The 26,517-nt window shown below is 37.6% G+C and overlaps 1 protein-coding gene across 3 annotated transcripts in view; it reads right to left on the reverse strand.

The window, feature by feature from the left end:
• The window catches only part of ESRP2 (epithelial splicing regulatory protein 2), a 226,843-nt gene that overhangs the window by 21,002 nt on the left and 179,324 nt on the right, over nucleotides 1-26,517 (reverse strand). For all 3 annotated transcript variants that reach the window (XM_029608595.1, XM_029608594.1, XM_029608596.1), the window contains exon 15: nucleotides 17,028-17,199. In XM_029608595.1, the coding sequence (XP_029464455.1) occupies nucleotides 17,028-17,199 (172 nt within the window). The remainder of the gene's footprint in view (nucleotides 1-17,027; nucleotides 17,200-26,517) is intronic.

Below are 26,517 nucleotides of genomic sequence, written 5' to 3' on the forward strand. Positions count from 1 at the left end.
TCCACTGCTAGAATTTTGACAGGCAAAAAGAAGAGACCACAATACAGGTACACTTGCTGAACTACACTGGCTTCCAATTGAACAAAGAATACAATACAAAGCATTGTATATAATTCATAAACTAATCCATGATGAAAAGGCAGACTGGCTTAACACAGCTCTGCGCGTACATGTACCACACAGAAACCTTAGATCTGTCAATAAAGGTCTACTAATTAGTCCTTCTGTTAAATGAGTACGCACTCAGATAAGGGAGAGAGCACAGTCGCTGGCTGGACCTGTTCTATGGAGCACCATGCCACTCGAAATAAGGCTGCAGAGAAATTTGAAACTATTTAAAACTAGTTTGAAAACCTGGCTTTTTAAACAAGCTTTTTATAAAGATAAAGAGAAGGAGGAAAACAGTTGAAAGATAATGATGCACCAAGTAATTCGTTTTTTCATGTAATATCTCCAATTGCATATTATTTATTTAACACTTTTCTATACCGACCTTCATGAAAAAAATTCACATCAGATCAGTTTACATATAACAGGGGGATAACATTGATCAACCATTTAACAAGAAGCGAACCATTTAACGCTAGATTTGAACCGCTTGACAGTTTTTCAACAGACATATAATCCTTAATTAACACATAGTCTTTTCTTATTAAAATGTTACCATTCTATGTTGGCACATGTATAATTTGTATCTATACAAAGTATAGTTTTTTCTTATTGTGCCTTTCTGTAAACCGTTGTAATGGTGAATTAACTTGACAGTATAGAAGAGTTTTTAAATAAATAAATAAAACAAATAAAGAACATTTTGTAACTTGAAAGAAAAAAAAATATATACAGACAAAGCTACAATGATCAAAAACCACCCCAAATGAAAAGCTTCAAAGGAAAAGAGAATAGAACTCATCCAAAGTCTCTTACAACTTCACATAAGTGTGATCTAACCAAAGCCATAAAGACTTCAGGCTCAAAAACTTTGCTTTGATATCATCTTACATTTAGCCGGAAATTGTAAAGTAAAACTAGCACCAGGTTTTTGTACATCAGAGTGTAGAGGTCTGGATATATCGGGAGAAATACTAATTTAGGATAAAAAGGTCTGGCCTTTCAACTTAAAAGATCTTAAAACCAAATCCCTATAACCAAAGTGGCCTTATCTGGAGGCAAAGAAAACTCACTCAAGTTAAAACATTTTTCCTTTTGCCCCTTGTTTCTTTATATCATTGTAACTTCCTCAACAAGGAAGCAGGTCTAAAGTCATCTGGCTAACTTAGCCAGATATACCAGATATTCGGCTAGGTTAGATGGATATTTCAGCCTCTTCTTGGAATGCCTACAAAATGCCCCTGTTTTATCTGGCTATAATCTAGACATATGTGGAGGAGTATGCCACAGTTGTCACTTATAAAGAGTATATGTTAATCCCTAATTTAACATCTCAAAAAAACAATCATTGTTTTTATTTGGTGGTATGAATGTGTGAGTGTGCTAGCTTAGTTTTAATTGTCTATATAGGTATATATGTGGGTATTTTCAATAAATGTTGTATTAACTATATATGTGGTCTCTCTAAGATTTGTTTGAGTTTATGACAGTTGTCACTTAGACAGATGACTTTTGAATATCTACCCCAGAATATAGAACACTGAATAGGTAGATATAATTGGTATCTCAGCGACCTGGTGGAAAGAGGATAATCAATGGGACACTGCTACCAGGGTAGCAATTATATCACAATGACAGGATGGATCAAATTGCAGGAGGGGTGGTACTATATGTTAAAGAGGGCATTGAGTCAAACAAGATAAAAGTTCTGCAGGAAACCAAATGCACTGTAGAATTTTTATGGATAGAAATTCCATATGAGAAGGAGAATACAACAGCAGTGGTGTGTACTAACATCCACACAGACAGAATAAATAGATGAAATTAGGAAAGGTAAAAATAGTAACAGTAATAATGGGTGACTTAAATTATCCCTGTATTGGCAAGAACATAAGAACATGCCATACTGGGTCAGACCAATGGTCCATCAAGCCCAGCATCCTGTTTCCAACAGTGGCCAATCCAGGCCATAAGAACCTGGCAAGTACCCAAAAACTAAGTCTATTCCACGTTACTGTTGCTAGTAATAGCAGTGGCTATTTTCTAAGACAACTTGATTAATAACAGGTAATGGACTTCTCCAAGAACTTATCCAATCCTTTTTTAAACACAGCTGTACTAACTGCACTAACCACATGGCTACAAATTCCAGAGTTTAATTGTGCATTGAGTGAAAAAGAACTTTCTCCGATTAGTTGTAAATGTACCACATGCTAACTTCATGGAGTGTCCCCTAGTCTATTATGTGAGAGTGTCAATAATCAATTGACATCTACTTGTTCTAGACCTCTCATGATTTTAAACACCTCTATCATATCCCCCCCCTCAGCAGTCTCTTTTCCAAGCTGACAAGTCCTAACCACTTTAGTCTTTCCTCATAGGGGAGCTGTTCCATTCCCCTTATCATTTTGGTCACCCTTCTCTGTACATTCTTAGATGCAGTGACCAGAATTGTACACACTATTCAAGGTGCGGTCTCACCATGGAGCGATACAGAGGCATTATGACATTTTCTGTTTTATTCACCATTCTCTTTCTAATAATTACCAACATTCTGTTTGCTTTTTTGACTGCCGCATCACACTGAACAGATTTCAATGTGTTATCCATTATGACTCCTTGATCTCTTTCTTGTGTGGTAGCACCTAATATGGAATCTAACATTTTATCACTCAAGCCAGAGACCTAGGAGTAGTGATCGACAACCATTTGAACCTCAAGAAGTTAATCAACCAAACCACCAAGGATTGCTTTCACAAATTACAGATTCTCAAACGACTCAAACTACTCCTACACTTTTGAGACTTCAGATCGGTCCTACAAGCCATTCTGTTCTCAAAAATTGACTACTGTAATTCCATTCTGCTTGATCTCCCCTCCTCCTCCACCAAACCACTTCAAATGCTCCAGAACGCGGCTGCGAGAATCCTCACAAACACCAACAGAAGAGAGCATATTGCTCCCATTCTCAAAGATCTGTATTGGCTCCCTATAAGTTTTAGAGTCATGCACAAAGCCCTTACTATCATTCACAAAACCATTCACCACCAGATCAACATAGATTTGCAACTCTCACTCAGGCTCCACACTTCCACCAGACCTATCAGGGACGTATACAAAGGATCCCTACACGCCGCCCCCGCTAAATCCACTCATCTAACAAGCACCAGAGAACAGGCCTTCTCAACAGCGGGACCTAGCATATGGAATGCCATCCCACCAGATCTCAGACAGGAACCTTGCTTGCGGACATTCAAAAAAAAACTTAAGACCTGGCTGTTTCGCCAAGCCTTCCCATAACTAATCCAATACCAGCTAGGTTACTGAATAGGTCACAGATACCAGTCATGTAACTAGACAATCCTCAGCAAAGTCTCTGTTACCGTACCATTATTGTTACTGAGTTACTCTGTTACTCTTTCTGCCTCTAGTGCATTCCTGTCCTCAACCCATTTCCCCTGTTTTATTGTAACTTTCCTGCAACTTGTTTATGTTAAGGTTAAAGTTCTTATCACACTGTTCTTTGTAAACAGATTTGATATGATATTTTTCATGAAGGTTGGTATAAAAACAGTTTAAATAAATAAACAAACTATTGCATGGGTTATTTTTCCCTATATGCATCACCTTGCACTTATCCACATTAAATTTCATCTGCAATTTCGATGCCCAATTTTCCAGTCTCACAAGGTCTTCCTGCAATTATCACAACCTGCTTGTGATTTAACTACTCTGAACAATTTTGTATCATCTGCAAATTTGATTACCTCACTCGTATTTCTTTCTAGATCATTTATAAATATACTAAAAAGTAAGGGTCCCAATACTGATGCACTCCATTGCCCACTCCCTTCCACTGAGAAAATTGTCCATTTAATCCTACTCTGTTTCCTGTCTTTTAGCCAGTTTATAATCCACAAAAGGACATTGCCACCTGTCCCATGACCTTTTACTTTTCCTAGAAGTCTCTCATGAGGAACTTTGTCAAACACCTTCTGAAAATCCAAGTACACTACATCTACTGGTTCACCTTTATCCACATGCTTATTAACTCCTTCAAAAAAGTGAAGTAGATTTGTGAGGCAAGACTTGCCTTGAGTAAAGCCATGCTGACTTTGTTCCATTAACAAAGCCCCTTTGTGCAGCCCATTCAGCACAGCCCTCAAGGTTTTCTCCCCCCTCTAAAACTACCTTCTACACCCACCCCCTCTCAACACTTTAAAAAATATATATATAACAAAATCTCATCTCCAAATAATCAACACTCAACACAAAAGACGCAAACTTCTTCGAAATTTCCTCAAAGTAAAGCATCCAAGCAACAACAAAAACAAAACATATCCAACTCTCAAATTATATGCTACTCTCATTCATACTTGTCAATACACGTTCTATAATAAAAAAAATCCTTCTATTCAATGACCTTCTCATGGACCACAAAAACCAGATTTCATTGCAATTACGGAAACCTGACTCAAAAACACAGATTCTGTCCTAATAAACCAACTATCCAACCAGGATTACAATACCTCGTCAATTCCCAGAAAAAACAAAAAAGGAGGTGGCTTAATGCTCATCTCTGGAAAAAAAAAAAGCCTTCAATTAACACTTCGTCCAAATAACATTCCTCCACCACTTGAAATAGCTATATTTGATTCACCAAAACTTCAAATATGCCTTGTTTACTGCCCTCCAGGAGCACTCAAAAAAAAAACTGCTCCCCTCTAATTGAATATATCATGAATAACATCTCTCTCAACAAACCCATCATCATCCTTGGTGACTTCAACATTCATTTCAACTTAACTTCACCCTCTCACTCAAAAACTTGCCAAACCATCATTGATGCACTATCAACTCTGCAATTGAAAAAGACAGAGCTTTTTCAATTGCAGGCCCAGCTATCTGGAACAATATCCCAGCAAATCTCAGATTGGAACCCTGCCTCTTAACCTTCAGAAAAAGACTAAAGACGTGGCTCTTTCACCAAGCCTTCCCAGAACCACCGGATAATCACTAGTTTAAGCCTCACTTCTTACAAGGACTTTGACACACTTCCTCCTGAACAATGGACACTGGCATTTCCTGGTTAAAGCATATGCTCTAACCCGTTAAACTATTCGTATCATGTTATATTTATTCTACCTGCCTCTATCTTCCTTCCAGCTTGTCTTTAAGCCTCCAAGTTTTCCATACCTTGTTGATTGTAACTTTGACTTATTCCTTTTCCTGTTATCTATTATTTACCAGAATTGTTACCTCAGTTTTACCCTTTGTTAAAATGTAAACCGATCTGATATGGTTATCTACCATGAAGGTCGGTATAAAAAACTGCTAAATAAATAAAATAAATAAATAAATCTAAAACAAATAATCCAATCTCCAACACAAAGCTGGTCCCACCATTGATCTCATCTTTATCAACACTGAAACCTGGAAATCAAACTCAACTCACACCACAGAAATACCCTGGTCTGACAACCACCTAATCCAAGCTAACCTACATGTCAACTGCAACCTGAAAGCTCCGCAAATCACCCCAATCAAGATAACCTAGCATCCACCTTTCAACACAGATCTTTTACAAAAAACTCTTCAATCCGAATTAAACATGAATCTCACAAACTCTGAGAATGCTACCTCATCATGGCTAAATATCACAAACAAAGTAGCAGATAACATCAACCCCATTATTACAAAAACAAAACAAAAATCCAAACACAACAACCAATGGTACAATGAAAATATCAGAAATGCCAAACGTATACTCAGGAAAAAAGAAAGAATGGAGAAAAAACAAAAATTCAACCACTCTAAATAACTATCGGCACAACTTAGCTCAAAATAAAAATATCAACAATGCAAAAAAGGGATTCTCAAAATCTCTAAATTCCAACATAACCCCAGAATGTTATTCACAATAGTTCAGAAACTTACAAAAACAACCCAAGAGTCTACGTGTACTAAACATAAAAGTGATGACTTTGCTGACTTCTTCAACAACAAAATATCTCATCTAATACAATCCAACGACAACAAAAACACCATATCTAATACCAAGATAACCTCATCATGGTCAAACTTTGATACCGCCTCCACTCTTGAAATTCAATCAATTATAAACAAAATGAACCCTGCCAGTCATCCAATAGACAACATCCCTATAACAACCCTCAAAACAATCGAACCCATCATATCCAAAACCATCACCAAAATCGTCAACTTATCACTAACTGAAGGTTTTTACCCCAAATGCCTCAAATCTGTGTTATCAAACCAATCCTCAAAAAGAGCAACCTAGATCCAAAAATCCTTGCCAACTACCGCTCCATATCAAATCTTTCATTCATAGCCAAAATCATTGAAAAAGTCGTACATTCTCAACTTGACAATTATCTTGAGACAAACAACATCCTGTCTCCATCCCAATATGGCTTCAGAAAAAACCTAAACACAGAATCTCTCATCTCCCTAAATGACATTATCATAAGAGGCTTTGACAAAGGTGAAAAATACCTGCTAATCCTCCTTGACCTCTCAGCCGCCTTCGACACAGTAAACCATAATATACTGTTGGAACAACTAAACCAAATCGGCTTATCTGGCACCACCTTACAATGGTTCTCTTCCTATCTATCTGATCGAACATACCAAGACTTGGTATGTCCGATCAGATAGATAGGAAGAGATAGATAGGATATGGTTTACTGTGTCGAAGGCGGCTGAGAGGTCAAGGAGGATTAGCAGGTATTTTTCACCTTTGTCAAAGCCTCTTATGATAATGTCATTTAGGGAAATGAGAGATTCTGTGTTTAGGTTTTTTCTGAAGCCATATTGGGATGGAGACAGGATGTTTGTCTCAAGATAATTGTCAAGTTGAGTCTTAATCAATAACAACCCTTCAAAAATGATCAACCTTATCACTGGAGTTCCCCAAGGATCAGCTTTATCCGTGACCCTCTTCAACATTTACCTTCTCCCCATATGTCAACTACTAAAAGAATACGGAATCACACACTTCCTCTACGCTGATGACATTCAGCTTCTAATCCCCATACAAAATTCGATCGAAGACACATACAAGAAAACATCAGATCTACTTATTTCTATCAAACATTTACTAAATTCTCTGAAACTCATAATCAATTTTGACAAAACTGAAATAATACTCATGGACAAAAACCCCAATCCTTCACCACCACCCTTGACAATTCAAGACAATCAAATGAAATCCATAATCCCTACAACCCATACCAGGAACCTCGGAATTATCATTGATCAAGAAGAACTCTCTTTCAAGAACCACACAACAAACAAAACTAAAGAAGGATATCACAGACTCCTAACCCTAAGACATCTAAAACCATTTCTCAACCCTTTTGATTTCAGAACTGTCCTACAACTACTTGTTTTCTCCACTTTCGACTATTGCAACTCCTTACTAATTGGATTACCGTTTTCAACTCTGAAACCACTCCAAATTCTGCAAAACTCAGCGGCCAGAGTCCTAACAAGCTCAAAAAAAAGCGAACACATAACCCCCATACTAACTTCACTGGCTCCCAATTAAAGCACGCATTACATACAAATCAATTACCATCATTCACAAAATTCTAAACAACGATCATCATTAAGGTCTACACACCTTAAACATAATTCCTCAAAACCCTCCAAGAAACCTACGCTCAAATTACTCAGGATACCTGAACGTCCCCCCCCCCCCCCCATCAGAGATGCTCATCTGGTATCAACAAGAAAAAGAGCCTTTTCAATTGCTTCCCCTGAACAATGGAATACCCTACCCAAAGATATAAGAACACAGCACAACCTAAAATCATTCAAAAAAGATCCCCCTTCCAGTCATTAATTAAAATTTTATCATATTATGATCACTATTGCCAAGCGGCCCCACCACCGTTAATTGTCACATCAGGACATGCTATGAAGGTAAAGTTTCTAGATGAAATATGATTGCTTCATGGAGCAGAAGATACAAGAACCAACAGGGGGAGCTATTTTAGACCTAATCCTTAGTGGAACACAGGATGAATTGAAAGAGGTAACTGTGTTGGGGCCCCGGAAATAGTGAGCATGTGACCTGGCTTTGCTTGTCAATAACATGGTTCCCTATATTTTCTTAGAGACGACAGGGTTTTGCATTTTTTGATTCCTCTCCTTGCTCTATCCCCACCTTTTTGTTGGATGTGTCTGGGGAATATAAATGTCACCAAGGAAGGCATTTTAGAGAGTAGAGAATTTGTGGAAGAGTTTTTATACTTTTTTTTTTTTTTTTTGAAGGTGAACCAGTTCCTGAAGAAGGATAAACTCCCATTGTCTAGAAGGGTGGAATCTCTTTCACCTTTGTTCATAGTCAACAACCAGGATGAAAAGAGTGTGAATATTTTCTGAGATCCTGGACAATGTTTAGAGAGCCTTTTTGGGTCTGTTTTAAAGGCTAGTTTTTAGAATAAGGGGGTTTTGTCAACTTTTTTCCAGCCCTTCTTTATGCTGGAATTTCAAAGAGACTATCCTACCCTCCAAGGGGTAGGGATCATGGAAGTGGATGCTGGTGCAGGGGCAAGTAGGAGGAGTGCCATGGATAAAGAGAATGTTTTTCCTTACTGATTTTTCTGATGTGGTTTCTCTTTTTTTTTCTGTATTCACTTGGATTTTGGTTTTCAAACTCAAGTAAACTTTTACATTAAACACCATTACTGGACTCTGATTTTTGCTTCTCGTTAGACAGTAAATCATTGTGTTGACAGTATAAGATTTTTGTTTTCTTTTCTCCTTGAGGTCATCTCTGCCCAGTGACTAGAATAGTTGGAGTGAGACCTAACTAAAACAGTATCCAGGACTGCATCAAGAACCCAAGAGACTATTCTCCTCTTCCCCCACCCCCAAAATTACATGAACCTCAGCATAGTAGCTCCATGGTTTCAGCCAGTAAGCCAACTGGGATTCCCGTTAAAATAACATGATCAAATTTGACTTGATAACTGGAGGGAGGACAGTAAGTCCAACGATTGCCAGCATGGTTAGAAGGTGAGGTGCAAGAGGCTATTAAAGCCAAATTAATATCTTTCAAAATAATGAAAAAGGGATCTAAATGAAGAAAACAAGAAACAGCATAAGCCCTAGGAAGTTAGATGTAAAGCATAGATAAGGATGGCAAACAGAATTGGAAAAGAAGCTAGCCATGAACGCAACATCAAACATTTGTTGTGGTACATTTGAAGCAAAAGGCCTGCAAGGTAGTCAGTTGGACCTTTAGATGATTGAGGGGTAAAAGGGGCACTAAGGGAGGACAAGGCCATAGCTGAGAGACCAAATGAATTATTTGCTTCAGACTTTACTGAGAAAGATGTAAGGGAGATTCCCATGCCAGAAATGATATTTAAAAATGACAATTCGGTTGAACAAACAAATCTCAGTGAACCTGGAAGATGTAATGGGGCACATCAGCAGTAGCAGGTAGAATACATCCCAGAGTGCTGAAAGAACTGAAACATGAAACTATCATTAAAATCAGCTATAGCACCTGAAGATTGGAATGAGGCCATTGTAACGCCAATTTTTGAAAAGGGTTTCGGGGTAATCCAAAAAATTACAGACTAGTGAGTCTGATGTCCGTGCCAAGCAGAATGGTAGAAACCATCATAAAGAACATAATTACTGAACATATAGACATAGTATAATGGGACAAAGCCAACATGGATTTAGCCAAGGGAAGTCTTGCCTCACCAATCTGCTACATTTTTTTTTTGAAAGCATGAATAAACATGCGGATAAAAGTAAGTCATTTGATATAGTGTATCTGAATTTTAAGAAAGCATTTCCTCTTGAGTCTCTCATGAGGTATTTTGTCAAAGTCATGGGATAGGAGGCAATGTCCTATTGTGGATTGTTTTCTGTCTTTTAACCAGTTCCCAGAGTAGGGCTAAATGGTCAGTTTTCTCAATGGAGAAAGGTGAATAGTGGAGTGCCTCAGGGATCTGTATTGGGGCAACTGCTTTTTAACATTTATACATGACCTGGGAAAGGGAATAATGAGCGAGTAAGGATCAGATTTACAGATACAAAATTATTCGAAGTTGTTAAATCACATGAAGATTGTGAGAAATTATAAGAGGACCCTGGGAGACTGGGCATTCAAATGGCAGATGAAATTTAAATGTAGACAAGAGCAACCCAAGTTATAGCCACACAATGTATGGTTCTACATTAGGAGTCAAAACTCAGGAAAAGGACCTAGGCGTCATTGTGGATATGTTGAAATCCTCTGCTCAATGTGTGGCAGTGACCAGGAAAGCAAACAGAATACTAGAAATCATTAGGAAAAGAATGGAAAATAAAATAGAGATCATAATGTCTCTATTGCTCCATGGTGTGACCTTACCTTGAGTATTTTGTGTAATTCTTGTCCCTGCATCCCAAAAAAGATATAGTGGAATCAGAAAGAGTACAGAGAAGGGTGACCAAAATGATAAAGTGGATGGGACAATTCCCATATGAGGAAAGGCCAAAAAGGTTAGGGCTCTTCAGATTGGAGAAGAGATGGTTCAGGGGAGATATGATAGAGGTCTATAAATGTAAGGACCCCTTGGATCTCCAATATATGTCCCCTTCTCTTGAATTGTCAGCATGGAGGGAGATACCATCCCTACAGCATCTCCCTTCTGAGGATGCCCAAGGTGGTAGAATATAAATCCTGAAAGGCAGGGGTAACCTAGGGTGCAGCTACAAATGTAAAAAGAGTGTACAAGAGGCATGGGCATTGTTTAAAAATACCATCTTAAAAAGTACAGTCCAGATGTATTCCACATATTAAGGTGGAAGGAAGGCCAAACAATTGCAGACATGGTTAAAAGGCGAGGTGAAAAATGCTATTTTAGCCAAATATCTTTCTTCAAAAATTAGGAGGATCCATCTGAAGAAAATAGGAAAAAGCAAACATTGGCAAGTTAAATGTAAAACATTGATAAGATAGGATAAAAGAAAATGTGAAAAGAAGTTAGCCGTAGATGCAAAACCTCAAATACTTTAAAAAATATATCCAAAACAGGAAGCTTGCGAGGGAGTCCGGTGGACTGTTAGATGACTGAGGGGTTAAAGGGGCACAGGGAAAATAAGGCCATCGTGGAAATACTACATGAATTCTTTGCTTCAGTGTTTACTGAAGAGGATGTTGGGAAGATACCTGTTAGAGACTGTTTTCAAGGGTGACGATTCAGACGAACTGACCTAAATCACGGTGAACCTGGAAGATGTAGAAGGCCAGGTTGACAAACTGAAGAGTAGTCAATCTCTGGACCAGATGATTATACATCCCAGGGTTCCGAAAGAACTAAAAAATGAAATTTCAGACCTATTACAAGGTAAACTATATTAAAATCATCCACTGTAGGCTGCAGCCTGACTGAGTCGCCTGGGGTGCTCGTAAGAGGCCCGTGAAAATTACCTGGTAACAGCAGTATTGCGGCTATTTCCTGAACTTTTTTTTTCTTCAAAAGGCCCAGACAGGAAGTGACGTCGGAACCTGTGGGAGGAGCCGGAGAGTATAAAAATCACCTCTCTCCGGCGCAACGGCTAAGCCGCGCACGGCCAAGGGGCGCACAACTTTGCCCGACTTAGCCCGGGTTGGAACGGTTTGGAACGGGACCCTGTCGACTGCAACCAACACCTGAACCCCTCTAAAAGCTAAGTAACTGTTTATCTATACTGGGAATAATCGTTTGGGGCCCCTTGGCGTTCAGACTGCTTGGTTTTGCTATGCCTCATACCAAGAGGAAAGCAAAATTGAGGGAAACCTCAGTAACATCTACTCCTAGCAAGATGATCCAGCCCAGTATTAAGGATTGTTTCCAGGGATCTTCCACATCAACACCGGAAGCAGCCGCTTTAAGTGTAACCCAGGAGCAGGAGAAAAGCTTACAGGCCATAGAAATATCTTTGACGCCCGGTGCCCCAGTCAAGCCAGCTCCTCCCTTCAAAGGAGAGACAGATGCTGCTATTCCTGGCAGTATAGGAGACCATTCTTATGTGAACTACAAGGATATTTCCTTGTCAATGATTGAAGGGGAAAATGGGGCAGCAGTACAGCCTGGGGGAGATGTGCGGCGGGATTATGGTAAAGAAATACCTATTATAATACCAACACAGTTTTCCATGGAAGAATTGGGAGCAATTATGGTAAATGTCCAGAAGTCTATAGTTAATTTAACTAAAACAGTACAAGAGGCTTTAAAAAATAATTCTTCTCTAGAAGAAAAAGTAGTTAATTTGGAAAAACAGGTAAAATCTTCAGAAACACAGATGGGAGAAGTTCAAAGAGTACAAACGAACTTAATAAGATCACTGGGAGAGACTGAAGCAAGGATTGAGTTCCTAGACAATCAAAATAGGAAGTTCAACTTGAGATTGTTGAATTTCCCTAAAACACCTTTAGCACTCCCAGTGGACTTATTTAAAAGTTACTTAAAGAATATTTTGAAGTATAATAGTAGTAATATTCCTGTGTTATCAAAAATCTATTACCTTTATCAAACACAAACTGATAAAGAGAAAGATATACAAAATCAAAAAGATTCTGATTTAAATCTAACTGATATCTTAGAAAAATCATATGAGGCTCGAATAGAAAGTAGAGCAACGTTATTAGTCCAGTTTACCTCTTTAAATGAAAGATACCGTACTAAAGTTGCATTTTAAACATCAGAAGCAAGAATTTTATGGATTCCCTATAAGGATTTACCCAGACGTTGCTCGAATGACTCAAAATAAACGGAAAAGCTTTCTATTATTAAGAAAAGAAGTGATTGATAGAGGAGCACAATTTACTCTTAAGTATCCATGTAGATGTATTGTAAGGTATAAAGATAAAAGGTATAGCTTTACTAATCCTGATCAGCTTAAGAACCATTTAGATATCGTACCCCTTAAAGCTGTATTAAAGGGGGATGAAAGTATTCAAATGGAAGAGGGAAATAGATAAGTAGAGGTAAATTTTATTTCTTATGTGAAGCTCCAATATTTGAATTAGCACGGGGTTCTAAATTTCCTTAAGATTACTTGGAAAGATGGAGGCTATGATGACAATGTTTAATATTCGTAATTGAATTTATTGTTGCTGAAAAGTTTTGTAATATGTGACATTGTAGCTCTCCATATGTTTGTGTATTTAAAATATGAATAATGCAATAAAAATAAAATTTAAAAAAAAAAAAAAATCATCCACTGTATCTGAAGACTAGAAGGTGGCCAATGTAACCCTGATATATAAAAAGGGCTCCAGAGGTGATCTGGGAAACTATAGACTGGTGAGCCTAACTTCAGTGCCAGGAAGAATCATAGAAATTATTATAAAGAATAAAATCACAGAACATACAGACATGATTTAATGGGACACAGCCAACATGGATTTAACCAAGGGAAGTTTTGCCTCACAAATATGATACTTTTTTTTTTTTTTTTTGAAGCGGTGAACATTGGATAAAGGTGAACCAGTAGATGTAGTGTATTTGGATTTTCAGAAGGCATTTGACAAAGTCCCTCATGACAGGCTTCTACAAAAACTAAAAAGTCATGGATAGGAAGCGATGTCCTTTCGTGGATTACAACTGGTTAAAAGACAGGAAACAGAGTAGGATTAAATGGTCAATTTTCTCAGTGGAAAAGGGTAAACAGTGGAGTGCCTCAGGGATCTGTACTTGGACCGGTGCTTTTCAATATATTTATAAATGATCTGGAAAGGAATACGATGAGTGAGGTAATCAAATTTACAGATAACAAAATTATTCAGAGTAGTTAAATTTCAAGCAGATTGTGATAAATTGCAGGAGGTCTTTGTGATGTTGGAAGATTGGGCATCCAAATGGCAGATGAAATTTGATGTGGACAAGTGCAAGGTGACGCATATAGGGAAAGATAACCCTTGCTATAGTTGCATGATGTAAAGCGAAAGGCATCATAGTGGATAATTAATTGAAATAGTCAGCTCAGTGTGCTGTGGTGGTCAAAAAAGCAAAAAAGTTAAGAATTATTAGGACAGGAATAGCAAAATAGAACTGTGGATGTCATAATGCCTCTGTACTGCTCCCTGAATACTGTGTGCATTTTTGGTCACCGCATCTCTAAAAATATATAATTGCACTGGAGAAAGTACAAAGAAAGGTGAGCAAAATGATAAAGGGGATGGAACAGCTCCCCATGGAGAAAGGCTAAAGAGGTTAGGGCTGTTCAGTTTGGAGAAGAGATGACTGGAGTTTGGATAAGATAGATGTTATAAAAATAGCATTTAATAATGCTGTACTTAATGTAAGATTATCTCCTAGGTTTAAAACATTTTCCTCCCACAGAGTTCAATTTTTTCAACAGCTCAGCCAACTGTAAAAGTTGAATTGGGGGATTTTTCCACGCAAACTTAACCCCGCCCAGAATTTGGTTTCTTTAGTTCCCTAAATTTCAGTAGATAACTAAATTAAAGTTAGTCCAGTAAATTTTGAAAGACGTTAGCTGGCTAGATTCTTTTAAATCTTTATCCCACAACACCTAGGAGTCCTATATTACATGTGATATAAGAGCACCCTTGACCACCATATGCACTTTTAACGTGCATATAAGAGATAGTGAGTACACAGTTTGACTGCTTCAATGAGATGCACTGTTCCCGCTATGCTGCGTGTTAAAGGAAACGTCCAGTCCTGGCCAGTATCATTAGAGGTGTCTGCACTACTTAGTGCAGTTACTGAATGTTCCCTGCTATGATGCATCACCACTGATGCAATGTGCCAAAAGGCACTGAAACTTGACATTGACCAGGTAACTCCCAACTTCCAGGTCACCACGAATCAAAATAAATCTCACAAAAATGTAATAAAATGATCTTTTACTTGTTCTCAGTACTTAAAAATTACTATCATATAGATAAATATGCCTTAATGGGGAAGAGCCAGCATGGATTTAGCAAAATTAAGTTATTTCTAATGAACTCTAAAAATTCTTTAAAAGTATGAATATTAAGCGTGTGGCAAATGTGAGCCAATTAATGGATTTTCAGAAGGCATTTGATAAAGTCCCTCATGACAGACTCTTTAGAAAATTAAAAAGTCAAAGGATTGTGTTCCTGTGAATTGGCAACTGGTTATAAGACAGAAAAAGTAGGACTGAATGGTCAATTTTACCAATGCAGAAAGGTAACTTAGTGGTGTGCCCCAGGGGTCTGTACTGGGACCAGTGTTCAACTTACATTAATGGTCTGGGACGGGTGGCAAAAAGTGATCAAATGTGCAGATAACACAAACATATTCAAAGTAGTTAAAAAATGAAATAAACAGAGAAACTGGGCATCTAAATGGCAGATGAAGTTTAATGTGGACAAGGTCAAAGTGATGCAAACGGGACTATTTTTCCTTAACTATAGATTCACAATGTGGGGTCTTGTATTGGGAGAACCTAGCAACTGAGGGGTTAAAGGGGCACAGGGAACTGCAACAGTTAAAAAGCAATCCGGATTGTAGAAATTATCCGCAAAGAAATGGAGAACGAAACTGAATATCATGATGCCTCTGTACAGATTATTGTATATTCACACTGAGCATAATATGACCGTCTGGTTACTTCATCCAAAGAAAGCTATAACACAACTAGAAAAGGGCACAAAAAATAATAAAGGGGCTGGAATGGCTCCCTTATGAATAAAGGCTCAGCATGCTATGGCTCTAACCTGGAGAAGGGATGACAGAGGGGATATGAAATCATGAGTCGGGTGTACCAGGTAACTAGGGACGGTTATTTACTCTTTCAAATACTAGGACTAGGGGGCATTCCATGAAATTGGAGAACATGTTTTTTTCATTCTCTACACATTTAAAGCTGTAAAATTTGTTGCCTTAACAAATTGCCAGGTAATTGCCAGGTTCTTGTGGCCTGGTTTGGCCTCTGTTGGAAACAGGATGCTGGGCTTGATGGACCCTTGGTCTGACCCAGCATGGCAAGTTCTTATGTTCTTACTCTGTTCCAGCATAACTAGATTTAAAAGGGATTTGGACAAACTGCTACAGGAAAAGCCAGATGGACGTGGGGGGAGGGGAGTCAAAGTTTGCTCTGGAAAGTGAGCAATAAGGAATTTGATCAGTTCTTCGGGATCTTCTGGGTATTTCCTAATGAGTGAGACTGAGCAGCCAGTGACATGCTGGGCCCAGCAGATCTCTGATCTTATGTTCTTATGTACTTGGGTTGTAGATAGAAACTAGAATCAGAACCATTATAATACCTACTACTTCCATTTCTTCTCTGGTAGGCAGCTGTTGAATATCAAATATTAAGTTTTAATATTACATTTCACTCATGATTTGAAAGTTTATCTTTAACAGCATTAATCTTCACAGTTCAATCTCAGTAACTTAATGAGCCAGGTCAGTGAAGTTTTGAGTCCTGATCCACTTCAAGCAGCCATGCTCATGTAAAACTATGGATACAGACTACTTCCTGTTATGCAAATCAGCCAATGTTTTGCCAAGTCCCTTCCTTCTAACATAATAATCCTTTCACATTTAGCATAACACCAGATGTCAGATTTTCTCTGTTCCTAAATCACATTACATGAAATAGAGATATATAGTTAATTAACCTCAGTCATAATGCTTCAGTTGTTCTCTTGATTAGTCATCACGCAGCAATTTTAACTAGATATGCAAAATTAATTAGCTCATTGCTGTAGAAGAATTTAAATAATTTTAGACAAGAATAGATTTCAGTGTAATAAAAAAATAGTTTTAAACTGAACAATACCTAGCATCCAATGCATAGCCTGGTATGGAAGAAAAAATGTGTCCAGCAGACAGATCTACCAGGGGGCAAATGAATCCTAAAAATCAAGGCTTAAAGGTAAGGTGCTTGATAAAAGATAAGATACTAACCTGATATCCCTGGAAGAAACTGAGAATCTCCTTCATTCCAGTGTTATAGGGCAAGCCTTGCATACGGACTAATGCACCAGGCTGAGGCACCACTGGCATGTGTGTGGCAGGGGCAGCTAGAGATGCTGGGGGAGCAGCGATGTACCCTACTGTTGTTGGCGAAACTGGAGGGCTAAAGAAAAAGAAAAGCCACAGTCACAGAGCAATCAATGCAACCAATGCAACCTTTTCTTTAAAGGGCCAGAAAGTAATGCATTTACAGATGATTATAGTCAACTACATCAGTATAGTTAGTATCATAATTATACAGTTTCATGTGATTACCAAAATTAGTCCATTCTACCATGAAATAATTTTTAAGATTGTGCCTCAATTAAAAACAAAGATGTGTAAACATTTCATGATAACAACATAAGAAATTGCCATACTGGGTCAAGACCAAGGATCCATCAAGCCCAGCATCCTGCTTCCAACAGTGGCCAATCCAGGCCATAAGAACCTGGCAAGTACCCAAAAACTAAGTCTATTCCATGTTACTGGTGCTAGTAATAGCAGTGGCTATTTTCTAAGTCAACTTAATTAATAGCAGATAATGGACTTCTCCTCCAAGATCTTATCCAATCCTTTTTTAAACACAGCTTTTTGACCTTCATTTCCACAATCACATTAGAACTTTGGTGCTGAAATTGACATGCTTAGGATATCCATTATGTAAAATTTCTGCATAAGTAACTTACTGAATATTAGTGATAGGCATTTAGGCAAGAAATGAGTTAGCTGCTGAGCACAGGCATTAACCAATGGAAAGGCAGCTTTCAAAATGCTTGAAATCCATCATGACTAAGTAAATAAGCAAAAATAAAAGGTTATCAAAAATCATATAGAGATAAATAGGGATCTCTCTCTCTCAAGATAGAGAGAGATATATAGTGAAGAACACACGGACAGAGAAATCAATTTAAATAAGTTCCTGCAAATTACATAAAATGTAAATGTAAGCAAAAACAAGGAACAGAATTACATCACAACATATATGAAAACTATATTATACACAAATATATCTTTAAATCACAAGTATCTGTTTGTTAAAATACTCCAAGAGCAGTAAGAAAGCAGTATACAAAATAAATACCAGAACAAAAAAATCCTTCCAACAGAAATGTCAATGCTTGGCTGTAATCCAATCAGGACTCCTTGAAAAATCCAAAGTAGTCCTTGCCGAATGATTCAAAAGTGTGATATTCAGCATATAAAGCAGCCAATATCTTCATCCGATTTAGTGAAGTTAGTTGAATATTCGGTGTGGCCATTTTCAGCTAACTTTACAAGACTATAAGGACGATGTTTTCCATGTACCTGGTGAGGACTCTGCCACATCAGGAAATTTAGCCTGGAGGGGATTTCTCCCTGTGCACTCTCTACCAAAGGATCTCCCTCAGATTTTGGGACTCCTGTGAAGGGGCTGAAGACCAGTGAGCCTCTCTCTACGCCTTAGGTGAAGCAAGTAGCAGAGACCGGACCTGGCAGCATGAGATTATATCCTAATTTTAGAGTGGACTGCTGTTTAAACTCTGCACCCTTTGGAGAAGGTTTCCACTGCACACAAAGGACAAGGGCTGAAGATCTGTGGGCCCTGGGGCAAGCACCAGTGACAGTATAGCAGCAGTCACAGAGATTTTTATTTGCAGCAAGCAAGTATTCTGGTGTTTTATGGGGAGGCGCTTTTTTTTATCCACCCTTCCCCATAAGAGATCCAGGACTGGGATACCCTGGGCCAGGGCGAGAGAACATTGTACAAATCTCATCTCTGAGAGACTTTCCTCACTCTAAATGACATCAAATCTTCACCGATGTGAACTGTGTCGTTCGTACATCTCACTTTATGTCAAACTGGCCCCAAAACCCTAAACCACCACCAAAACCTCACCTCAAGTTATTAGCTGGCCCTCTTATAGCGCTATAAATAGTTTACTATGACGGCCTTATAAAGTGGTGCTCTCTCTCCCCCTCCCTACTACCTATGTGAAGCACTAACATAGCACATGGTACGGTAATTGTAAAATTATATCCTCTTTTCTTACCGTGGGCGTTATACATGAGAATACTCTCCTAGATGGTCTGGATTTTAGTTTACTCCCTAAAACATTTAAATTTAGTCTCCTGAACTTCCCTCTTGCATCTCCTAGGTCATTGGTACTCATGTGGACCATGATAGGCCCCTCTCTCAAATCGTACCTAGGTGGTGTGTGAGGTCTGCTACCTTCACACACAGCAGACAAGCTGTCAAGTGTTCCTCATGGCCACCAGCCATTTATGTTTCTATAGATTCGTTCTCCAGCAATGATAGTCCTATCTCTGCCTTCCTGAACACAATGCCATGAAGAAGCATCTTTGGTGGAAGAGGATAATAACTTGAAAGGTAGATCTCAATTACAGAAACAATTTTTGCAACTAAAAGCTGAGCTTTCCTTTCTGGTGTCCTTAACACCTCGAAAGCAGCACAGAACCTGCCAGAATGGAAGTGGGATAGCTCTACAGCTTCCCAGAAGACATCTATATACCTCCATCTCCCTCAATTCCTGGTGATCGTGCCCCTCCAACCCAGCACAGCGAGAAGGTGGGACCGCTCCTTCCAAATGGAAGATAAGCATTCATGTGGCACTCACTGCAAGGCTGGCCCTCATCTCTCTGCTGGACTACTGCTTGCATATTTCTTATTCTAACTCCAGGGTTAAACATTTCCAAGCAACCAATATTATATTGTATAGTATTTGATCTAAACATGAACAAGATGTAATAACCTTTGCGAGAGCACAGAAATTTTATGCACAAGTATTACTTTGTACCAATGAGGATTCTTATAGGTAGAGAAAGCCCGCATGCCACAATATTGGGGATTGTGTACAAAAACGTGAGTAGGAATAAAGACTGAAGATCAATTCCTAGTGGCAGATTCTATCCAGCCCCCATAGGTAAACTGAACAAAAAGGAGGAAAAAGAAAAATCTCTTAAAGCTTTACAGATTACTGCAAAACATACTAGCATCAGAATGCCTAACTCTCTAGTACATTTTATAAAATCATCTACTGAAACTACAGTAAATCTGCCAGATAGACTTAAAAACTTGTGCAATACAATGAAGTTACTAGATAATATATTTAAAACTAAGAGAAAATATTTTTTTTTACTCAATTCATTGCTAGAGGATGTGGTAAAAGCTATTAATATAGCTGCATTTAAAAAAAAGGTTTGAACAAGTTCCTGGAGGAAAAGTCCATTAAAAATTAAGAGTGTTGCAGAAATTCACTGCTTATACTTGGGAAAAGCAGCTTGGAATTTATCTTTCCCTTGGGATCCTGCCAGGTACTTGTGATCTAGATCAGCCACTATTGGAAACAGGATACTGGGCTTTATGTACTCTTGGGTCTGACCAACTATGGCAAGTCTTATGTTCTTATGTTTGGTAAAAAATACAAAACTGGTATCTTTGAAATTTTAACATCCAAAAATAATCACACTCCTTAATTAAAAAGCCAATTCTATGGATTATTACAGGATGAAGTAATGTTTGAATTTGACAAGTCTATCCATACTTATAACATGACATGTCAGATTTTTTTTTAATTTATGTCTTTCTTTGTGTTTGTGTGTATTTGATTGCTCCTTTCAGCACCCTGAATAGAATTATATACCCATGATGTAACCCTTGGTGGATTGGGGGGGGGGCGGGGGACATTGGATGGATGAAAGGGGGTCTGTGACTCAAAAAGTTTGCTTAGCTCTGAATTAGAAAGTTAAAAGTCTGCATGAGGCATGGAGACCATTTTAAATAACCATGTTGGAAGCCCAGATAAAATGTATTCCACAAATTAAGAAAGGTCAAAACAAGCAACTGCTAAATGGTACTATTAAAGACTATGAAAGTCAAAAGGAATTTTAAAAAAATGGAAAGCAGACCTGGAGGAAAATAGAAAGGCACATAATCCCTACCAAATTAGATGTGATACTAACAAAATAATCCAAGAGAGAGTTTGAAGAGAGACTAATCAAACAGGTAAAATCTAATGAAAACCTTTTTGCAAATACATTAGAAACAAAAACAGAAGAGTAGTCAGTTGGGTCAAACATGGCCAAGTAATAAAAGAGCACCCAAGAAGGATAAGGTAATAACAGAAAAACTAAATTCTTTCCTTCAGTCTGTACTGAGAAGGATGCTGTAAAGACAGGTAATTCTAGGTATTTAGCCTAGAATGCTAAAGGAACTCAAATAGTAAATTGAAGAACTACTATTGGTAATCTGTAAACTATCATTCAAACCTGCCTCCATACTAGACACGAAAGTAGGAAATAATGCCAGTTTTCAAAAATGGCTCCAGGGTGATGCGAGCAACTTCAGACTGTTAAGCCTGGCACTGGTGCCTGGTAAAGTGGTAGAAGCTAGCACAAACATTGCTTAATGGAGAAGAGCTAGCATGGATTCCACAAAGGGAATTCAGGCCTTGTGAGTTATTGCCATGATGTTGAAACTCCAGCTCAAAAATATTGAAATCTTGCTATAAGAGCATAAACCAAACCTTTGGTTCTTGCTCTTATAATAGCAAGATTTCAATATTTTTTATTTTTCTGAGTTTCATGCTATTTGGGGTTTTTTGATTATTGTATTGACATTCTCAGCTCAGCATAGGGCGACTATGAAAAGAAGCAAATGAATGGTGAATAAAATGGAAAGCATAAAGCCTCTATGTAGATCTATGGTATGACCATACCTAGAGTACAGTAGAGTATTGTGTGTATTTCTTGTCATCCAATCTCAAGAAAGACATAGTATTAGAAAAGATACTGAGATGGGCAACAAATGATTTAAGTTTCTGGAACATCTTCCTTATGAAGGCAGGTTACACAGGTTAGGGCTCTTCAGCTTGGAGAACTGAAGGTTGAGAGGAGATATAAGAGATGGGCTGGAACAGGCAGGGTAAGGGTTTGGGCGGTGTTTTGCATAAGGCGCTACAGACCCTTGCACCAGCACAATGTAAAATCCAACTCTCCAGATGTTAGAAGGTAGCCTCCTCATGGGGCCTGGATCTCCCTCTCTCTCTCTCTCTGAGGCTAAACAAAAGTTTGCACTCCTGATGGTAGAGAGTCCCAAGAAGTGTCCAAAAATCTCTCTTCTTTCTGAATGGGCAAGAACGTGTGGCAAAGGAATTCCAGAACAAAACTCATCCCTAAAAATACTGCTCTATTCTTCTCTGGCAGGCCACTGTTGTCCCTGTTTAGCTGAGAAGCAGGGAACAGCACCTCGTCTTGGCCTCCCAAAGCAGAGGTGAAAGTCCTCCTTAGGCAGGTGCAGATGGCAGGTCAAATGCTTGTTAAAAGATTTATACTCCAAGCCCCTCTCCCCAGTTAAGAGCATTACCTGAAAGAGATTGTCTGGGGTTCCCATTTCTATTGAAACACTGAAAATCATTCAGAAAAACAACTGATTCTCAAATGAAGAAGGTAAACATTTTCTGTACAGTTTGATACTATCTGCCAGAAGGAAATCACTAACCCCATCATTCATCAAAATGTGTTATGGCGTTAACGCCATAACATATGCGAAAAGTATGACAACGCATGGTACAAATGCAAATTTTTGAGGGCGAGAATGGGGGAGGAGTTTGGATGGGATTTAGTTAAATTAGGGGCAATATCACACCATCTGATAGCATAACATGCTATTGCATGGTTTTAACATCAGAAATAACTACACCTTTTTTCCTGGTGTCAGGCTATGTGATATGCAATGCGCAATAAATTTTTGGAATTACATTTTGGCCATTTCTGGACTTGGGGAGAGAGGGGGAGGAGAGAGCGAGAAAGAGAGGAGGGAGAGAGATTGCAATTCAATGCAGAATAATTTGTAGAAAATTGCTATTTTGACAAATAAATGTGCAGAATTTAGAAAATGTGCGCGCAGAATTTTTTTTATTTTTTTCAGAATTTCCCCAGGAGTAATAGTGCTCATACAGAATGAGATGTATTTAACAATGAAGAAAATCAGCCTGCATATTTGGGTAGAGCAAAACTCTAGGTTTAGTTGTAATTTAGCTACTCCATATGGGAGAATTTCAAGGTGGAGTCCTAGTCCATAGAAACACAAGACACAATTTTTAAGGGTGGATTTTGAATTGCCGTTTTCAGAGGCAGGGTGCTATCATGCTTGCTCCTGATTTTTTTTGTTTTGTTTTGGGAAAAGAACTTTTGGGTTTCTTGGACAGATATCTGAGACATGGGCTAGAAGAAAAGGCGCTTTTCTCCCATTTTAAGGATTCCGATTTTTGACCCTTTTGTTTGTGGGGAAGTTTATGCACCCTTTTCCTTATTTTAGGGTTTGAAATAAAGACTTAACTTTTATCTTCCTTTTGGATCCAGACTCTGGGAATGTGAGAGAGTGAGAGTGAGACTTCTCATCCAAAGAGACTCCATAACCTTTAGAGGTTACTGTAGGAGTGAAATCATTCCAGGGAGAAGATGTGGATAGAACAGTGGCACCTTTTGAATATAAACCACTATGCTATCACCTGGATAGTGAAGAGGAAATTGAACTGGAAAGTAAGAAGTATAGTCTATTAGGGATGTGCAGAAGGAAAAAAATCATTTCGATTCAGTATTCGTTTCGCTGGGACCCAAATCCTTTGCATTCGTTTCATATGTGAGGGGGGGGGGGGGGAACCAATTCATTGATTAGTTTTATTTGTTTTCCTGATTTCCCATTAAAGTTAATGGGGGAAGTATGTGCAGCCTATTTTTGGCTGCAGCATTGGAGTTTTCTTATCAATTCTGATGAAACTTCTGGGAGCAATCATCAGAACGAGAAAAGAGCTCCAAGGTACTTAGACTGTGGCAAAGTGGCACCAAAGTGGCATGAATAGCCTAAGGCACTGTAAAGGTGCAAAGGGCACCAGGAGTGGCAAGAGTGCCTAAAGGAGCACAACCAAAGGAGCAGGCCCCTTCTTCACCATCTTCTCTATATTTCTCTTCAGCAATTTTACTTCAAAATGCCATTCTCAACTCTATATAAATAAAAATCCCCATCTTATCACATAATTGTTACATAAGAAAAGAAAAACAACTCTCTAATCACAATCCACATATTCTCATCTCAATTCAAACTTCTAATTTTTCAAAACTCACACTTCTAACACTGTTCTTACTCAATGCCCAATCCATTTAATTCTTCATGATCTACTCATTGATTATTGTCCAGAAATTTGCAGTATCACTGAATCCTGGCTAAAAGAAATCTGATATCGTCTTAATTAACTACCCAAAACATTGTATGATATTTTTTCTATACCCAGAAAAAAAAAGAAAGGAGGCAGTCTACTCTTTTTAGTGCTAAAAAAATATTTCATATCACAAGATAAATTCCATTCCTACTCTAGAAATTGCTTTATTTAAATCAAAATATCTACAAATTTTACTTCTATATGCTCTTCCAGGTTTCTTAGTAATCCCTCACCACTCATTGAAGCTATTTCAAATAACATTAATATGAATAATGAATTATTTTACATGTTGATAAACCTTGTCAACGTATTAGACACTCTAACAGCTTTCAGTTTAAAACAAATAGTAAATTCACCCATTCAAATATTTGGACACACTTTAGATCTTATATTCATAAATAATTTGATTGAAATTATAACACCATTATTAACAACTAATCACTCTTGGTCTGATCATAAACTCAATGAAACTAAATTTCACTTAAACTCATTTCACCTTGAACCTCTTAATCAAAATAAATATATTGAATTTTGCAAACCATGCCCCAGTGATGAACTAATTAAAATTATGCCCAAATATTTAAAAACTATAAATACAAACACTAACACTGCTATAAAATTCTTGGATCACCATTACTTCTGAAATTGCAAATGCCCAATCATCAAAAAAACAGTCAAACATACACCCGAACACAAATCACCTTGGTACGCTCAAGCTCTCTACAAAATCAAAACACTTCTCAGATCAACAGAAAAAAAATGAAGAAATCCAACAGATCAATTAAAAGACAGATACAAAACCCATTCTCTATATTAATAAAAATGATATTAATAAAGCAAAAAAAAGATTTCTATTCAGACAAAATACACAAATACCAATCAACCCTAAATAACTTTTCAATTATATTAAAGAACTCACTCAACAATGCACCTTCTCCTCTCCTAAAAGCCAACTATTAATTACATAAAGACAAAATCCTTAATCTTATCAAGAATATGCCAAAAATTAACGAAGACACCAAATCACTTCCTATCAAATCAAATTAAAAATGGTCAACTTTTGACACTATTGCTTCCTCTGAAGTTCAGAACATTATCTTAAAAATGAATCCTGATTCTCACCCAATTGATTTTATCTCCATAAATTTACTCAAACTAGTTTCTAATTATAGCTAAACCTATTGCAGATATAATAAATCTTTCATTAAATGAAGGAATCTTCCCTGATAAATTAAAATGTGCTGTTATCAAACCTACTCTTAAAAAAATCTAACCTTGATCAATTTACTATTACCAAATCGACCTATTCCTAACCTCCCTTTTATAGCCAAAATACTTGAAAAATTTGTCAATCAGCAACCAGGAACATTTAAAATAAAATAGAATACTTTTCCCAGCCCAAAATGGCTTTAGAAATTCACTCAGCACAGAAACCCTATTAAGTTCGCTCTCTGATTTAGTCCTAAAAGGCTTAGACAATGGCCAAAAATTCATCCTAATATTTCGACATCTCAGCAGCCTTTGACATTGTAAATCACTTCATTCTCTTAAAAAGACTAGCAGAAATTGGTCTATGTGATACCACCATTAACTGGTTCACTTCATACCTGTACAACAGATCTTACATTGTAAAAACTAACTACAACGAATCTAAACAAATACCTCTTCCTCATGGAGTTCCTCAAGGATCCTCCTTATCCTCAACACTTTTTATCATTTACCTCCTCCCATTATGTAAACTCCTATCAGATCTTAAATTTACTTATTTATGCTGATGATGTTCAGATTTTTTTGCCAATAAATACTAATATTTCTAATTCACTAAATCTTTGTAACTCCTATCTCAATACAATACAACAGTTACTAACACAAATATTCCTCAATCTTAATCATAATAAAACAGAAATACTTTACATTTGCAATAAATCCTCACCTGAGTTTGACATTCATCTTAATAATTACCTATCTAATAAAAATATTTTACTCAATATAAGGGAACTTGGAATAACTTTGGATTCTGAATTCTGCTTTAAACACATTAACATCATTAAAGAAGGTTTTTACAAGCTTCAAATCTTAAAAAGGATTAAATCTCTTCTTCACCATCATGATTTTTGTATAGCTTTGCAAGCCCTCCTATTCTCCAAATTAGAATATTGTAATGCAATACTCCTTGGATTGCCTGCTTCTACCATTACTCCACTTCAACTTTTGCAAAATGC

The sequence above is a fragment of the Rhinatrema bivittatum genome, chromosome 7 (assembly GCF_901001135.1).
Source record: "Rhinatrema bivittatum chromosome 7, aRhiBiv1.1, whole genome shotgun sequence".
Taxonomy (NCBI): Eukaryota; Metazoa; Chordata; class Amphibia; order Gymnophiona; family Rhinatrematidae; genus Rhinatrema; species Rhinatrema bivittatum.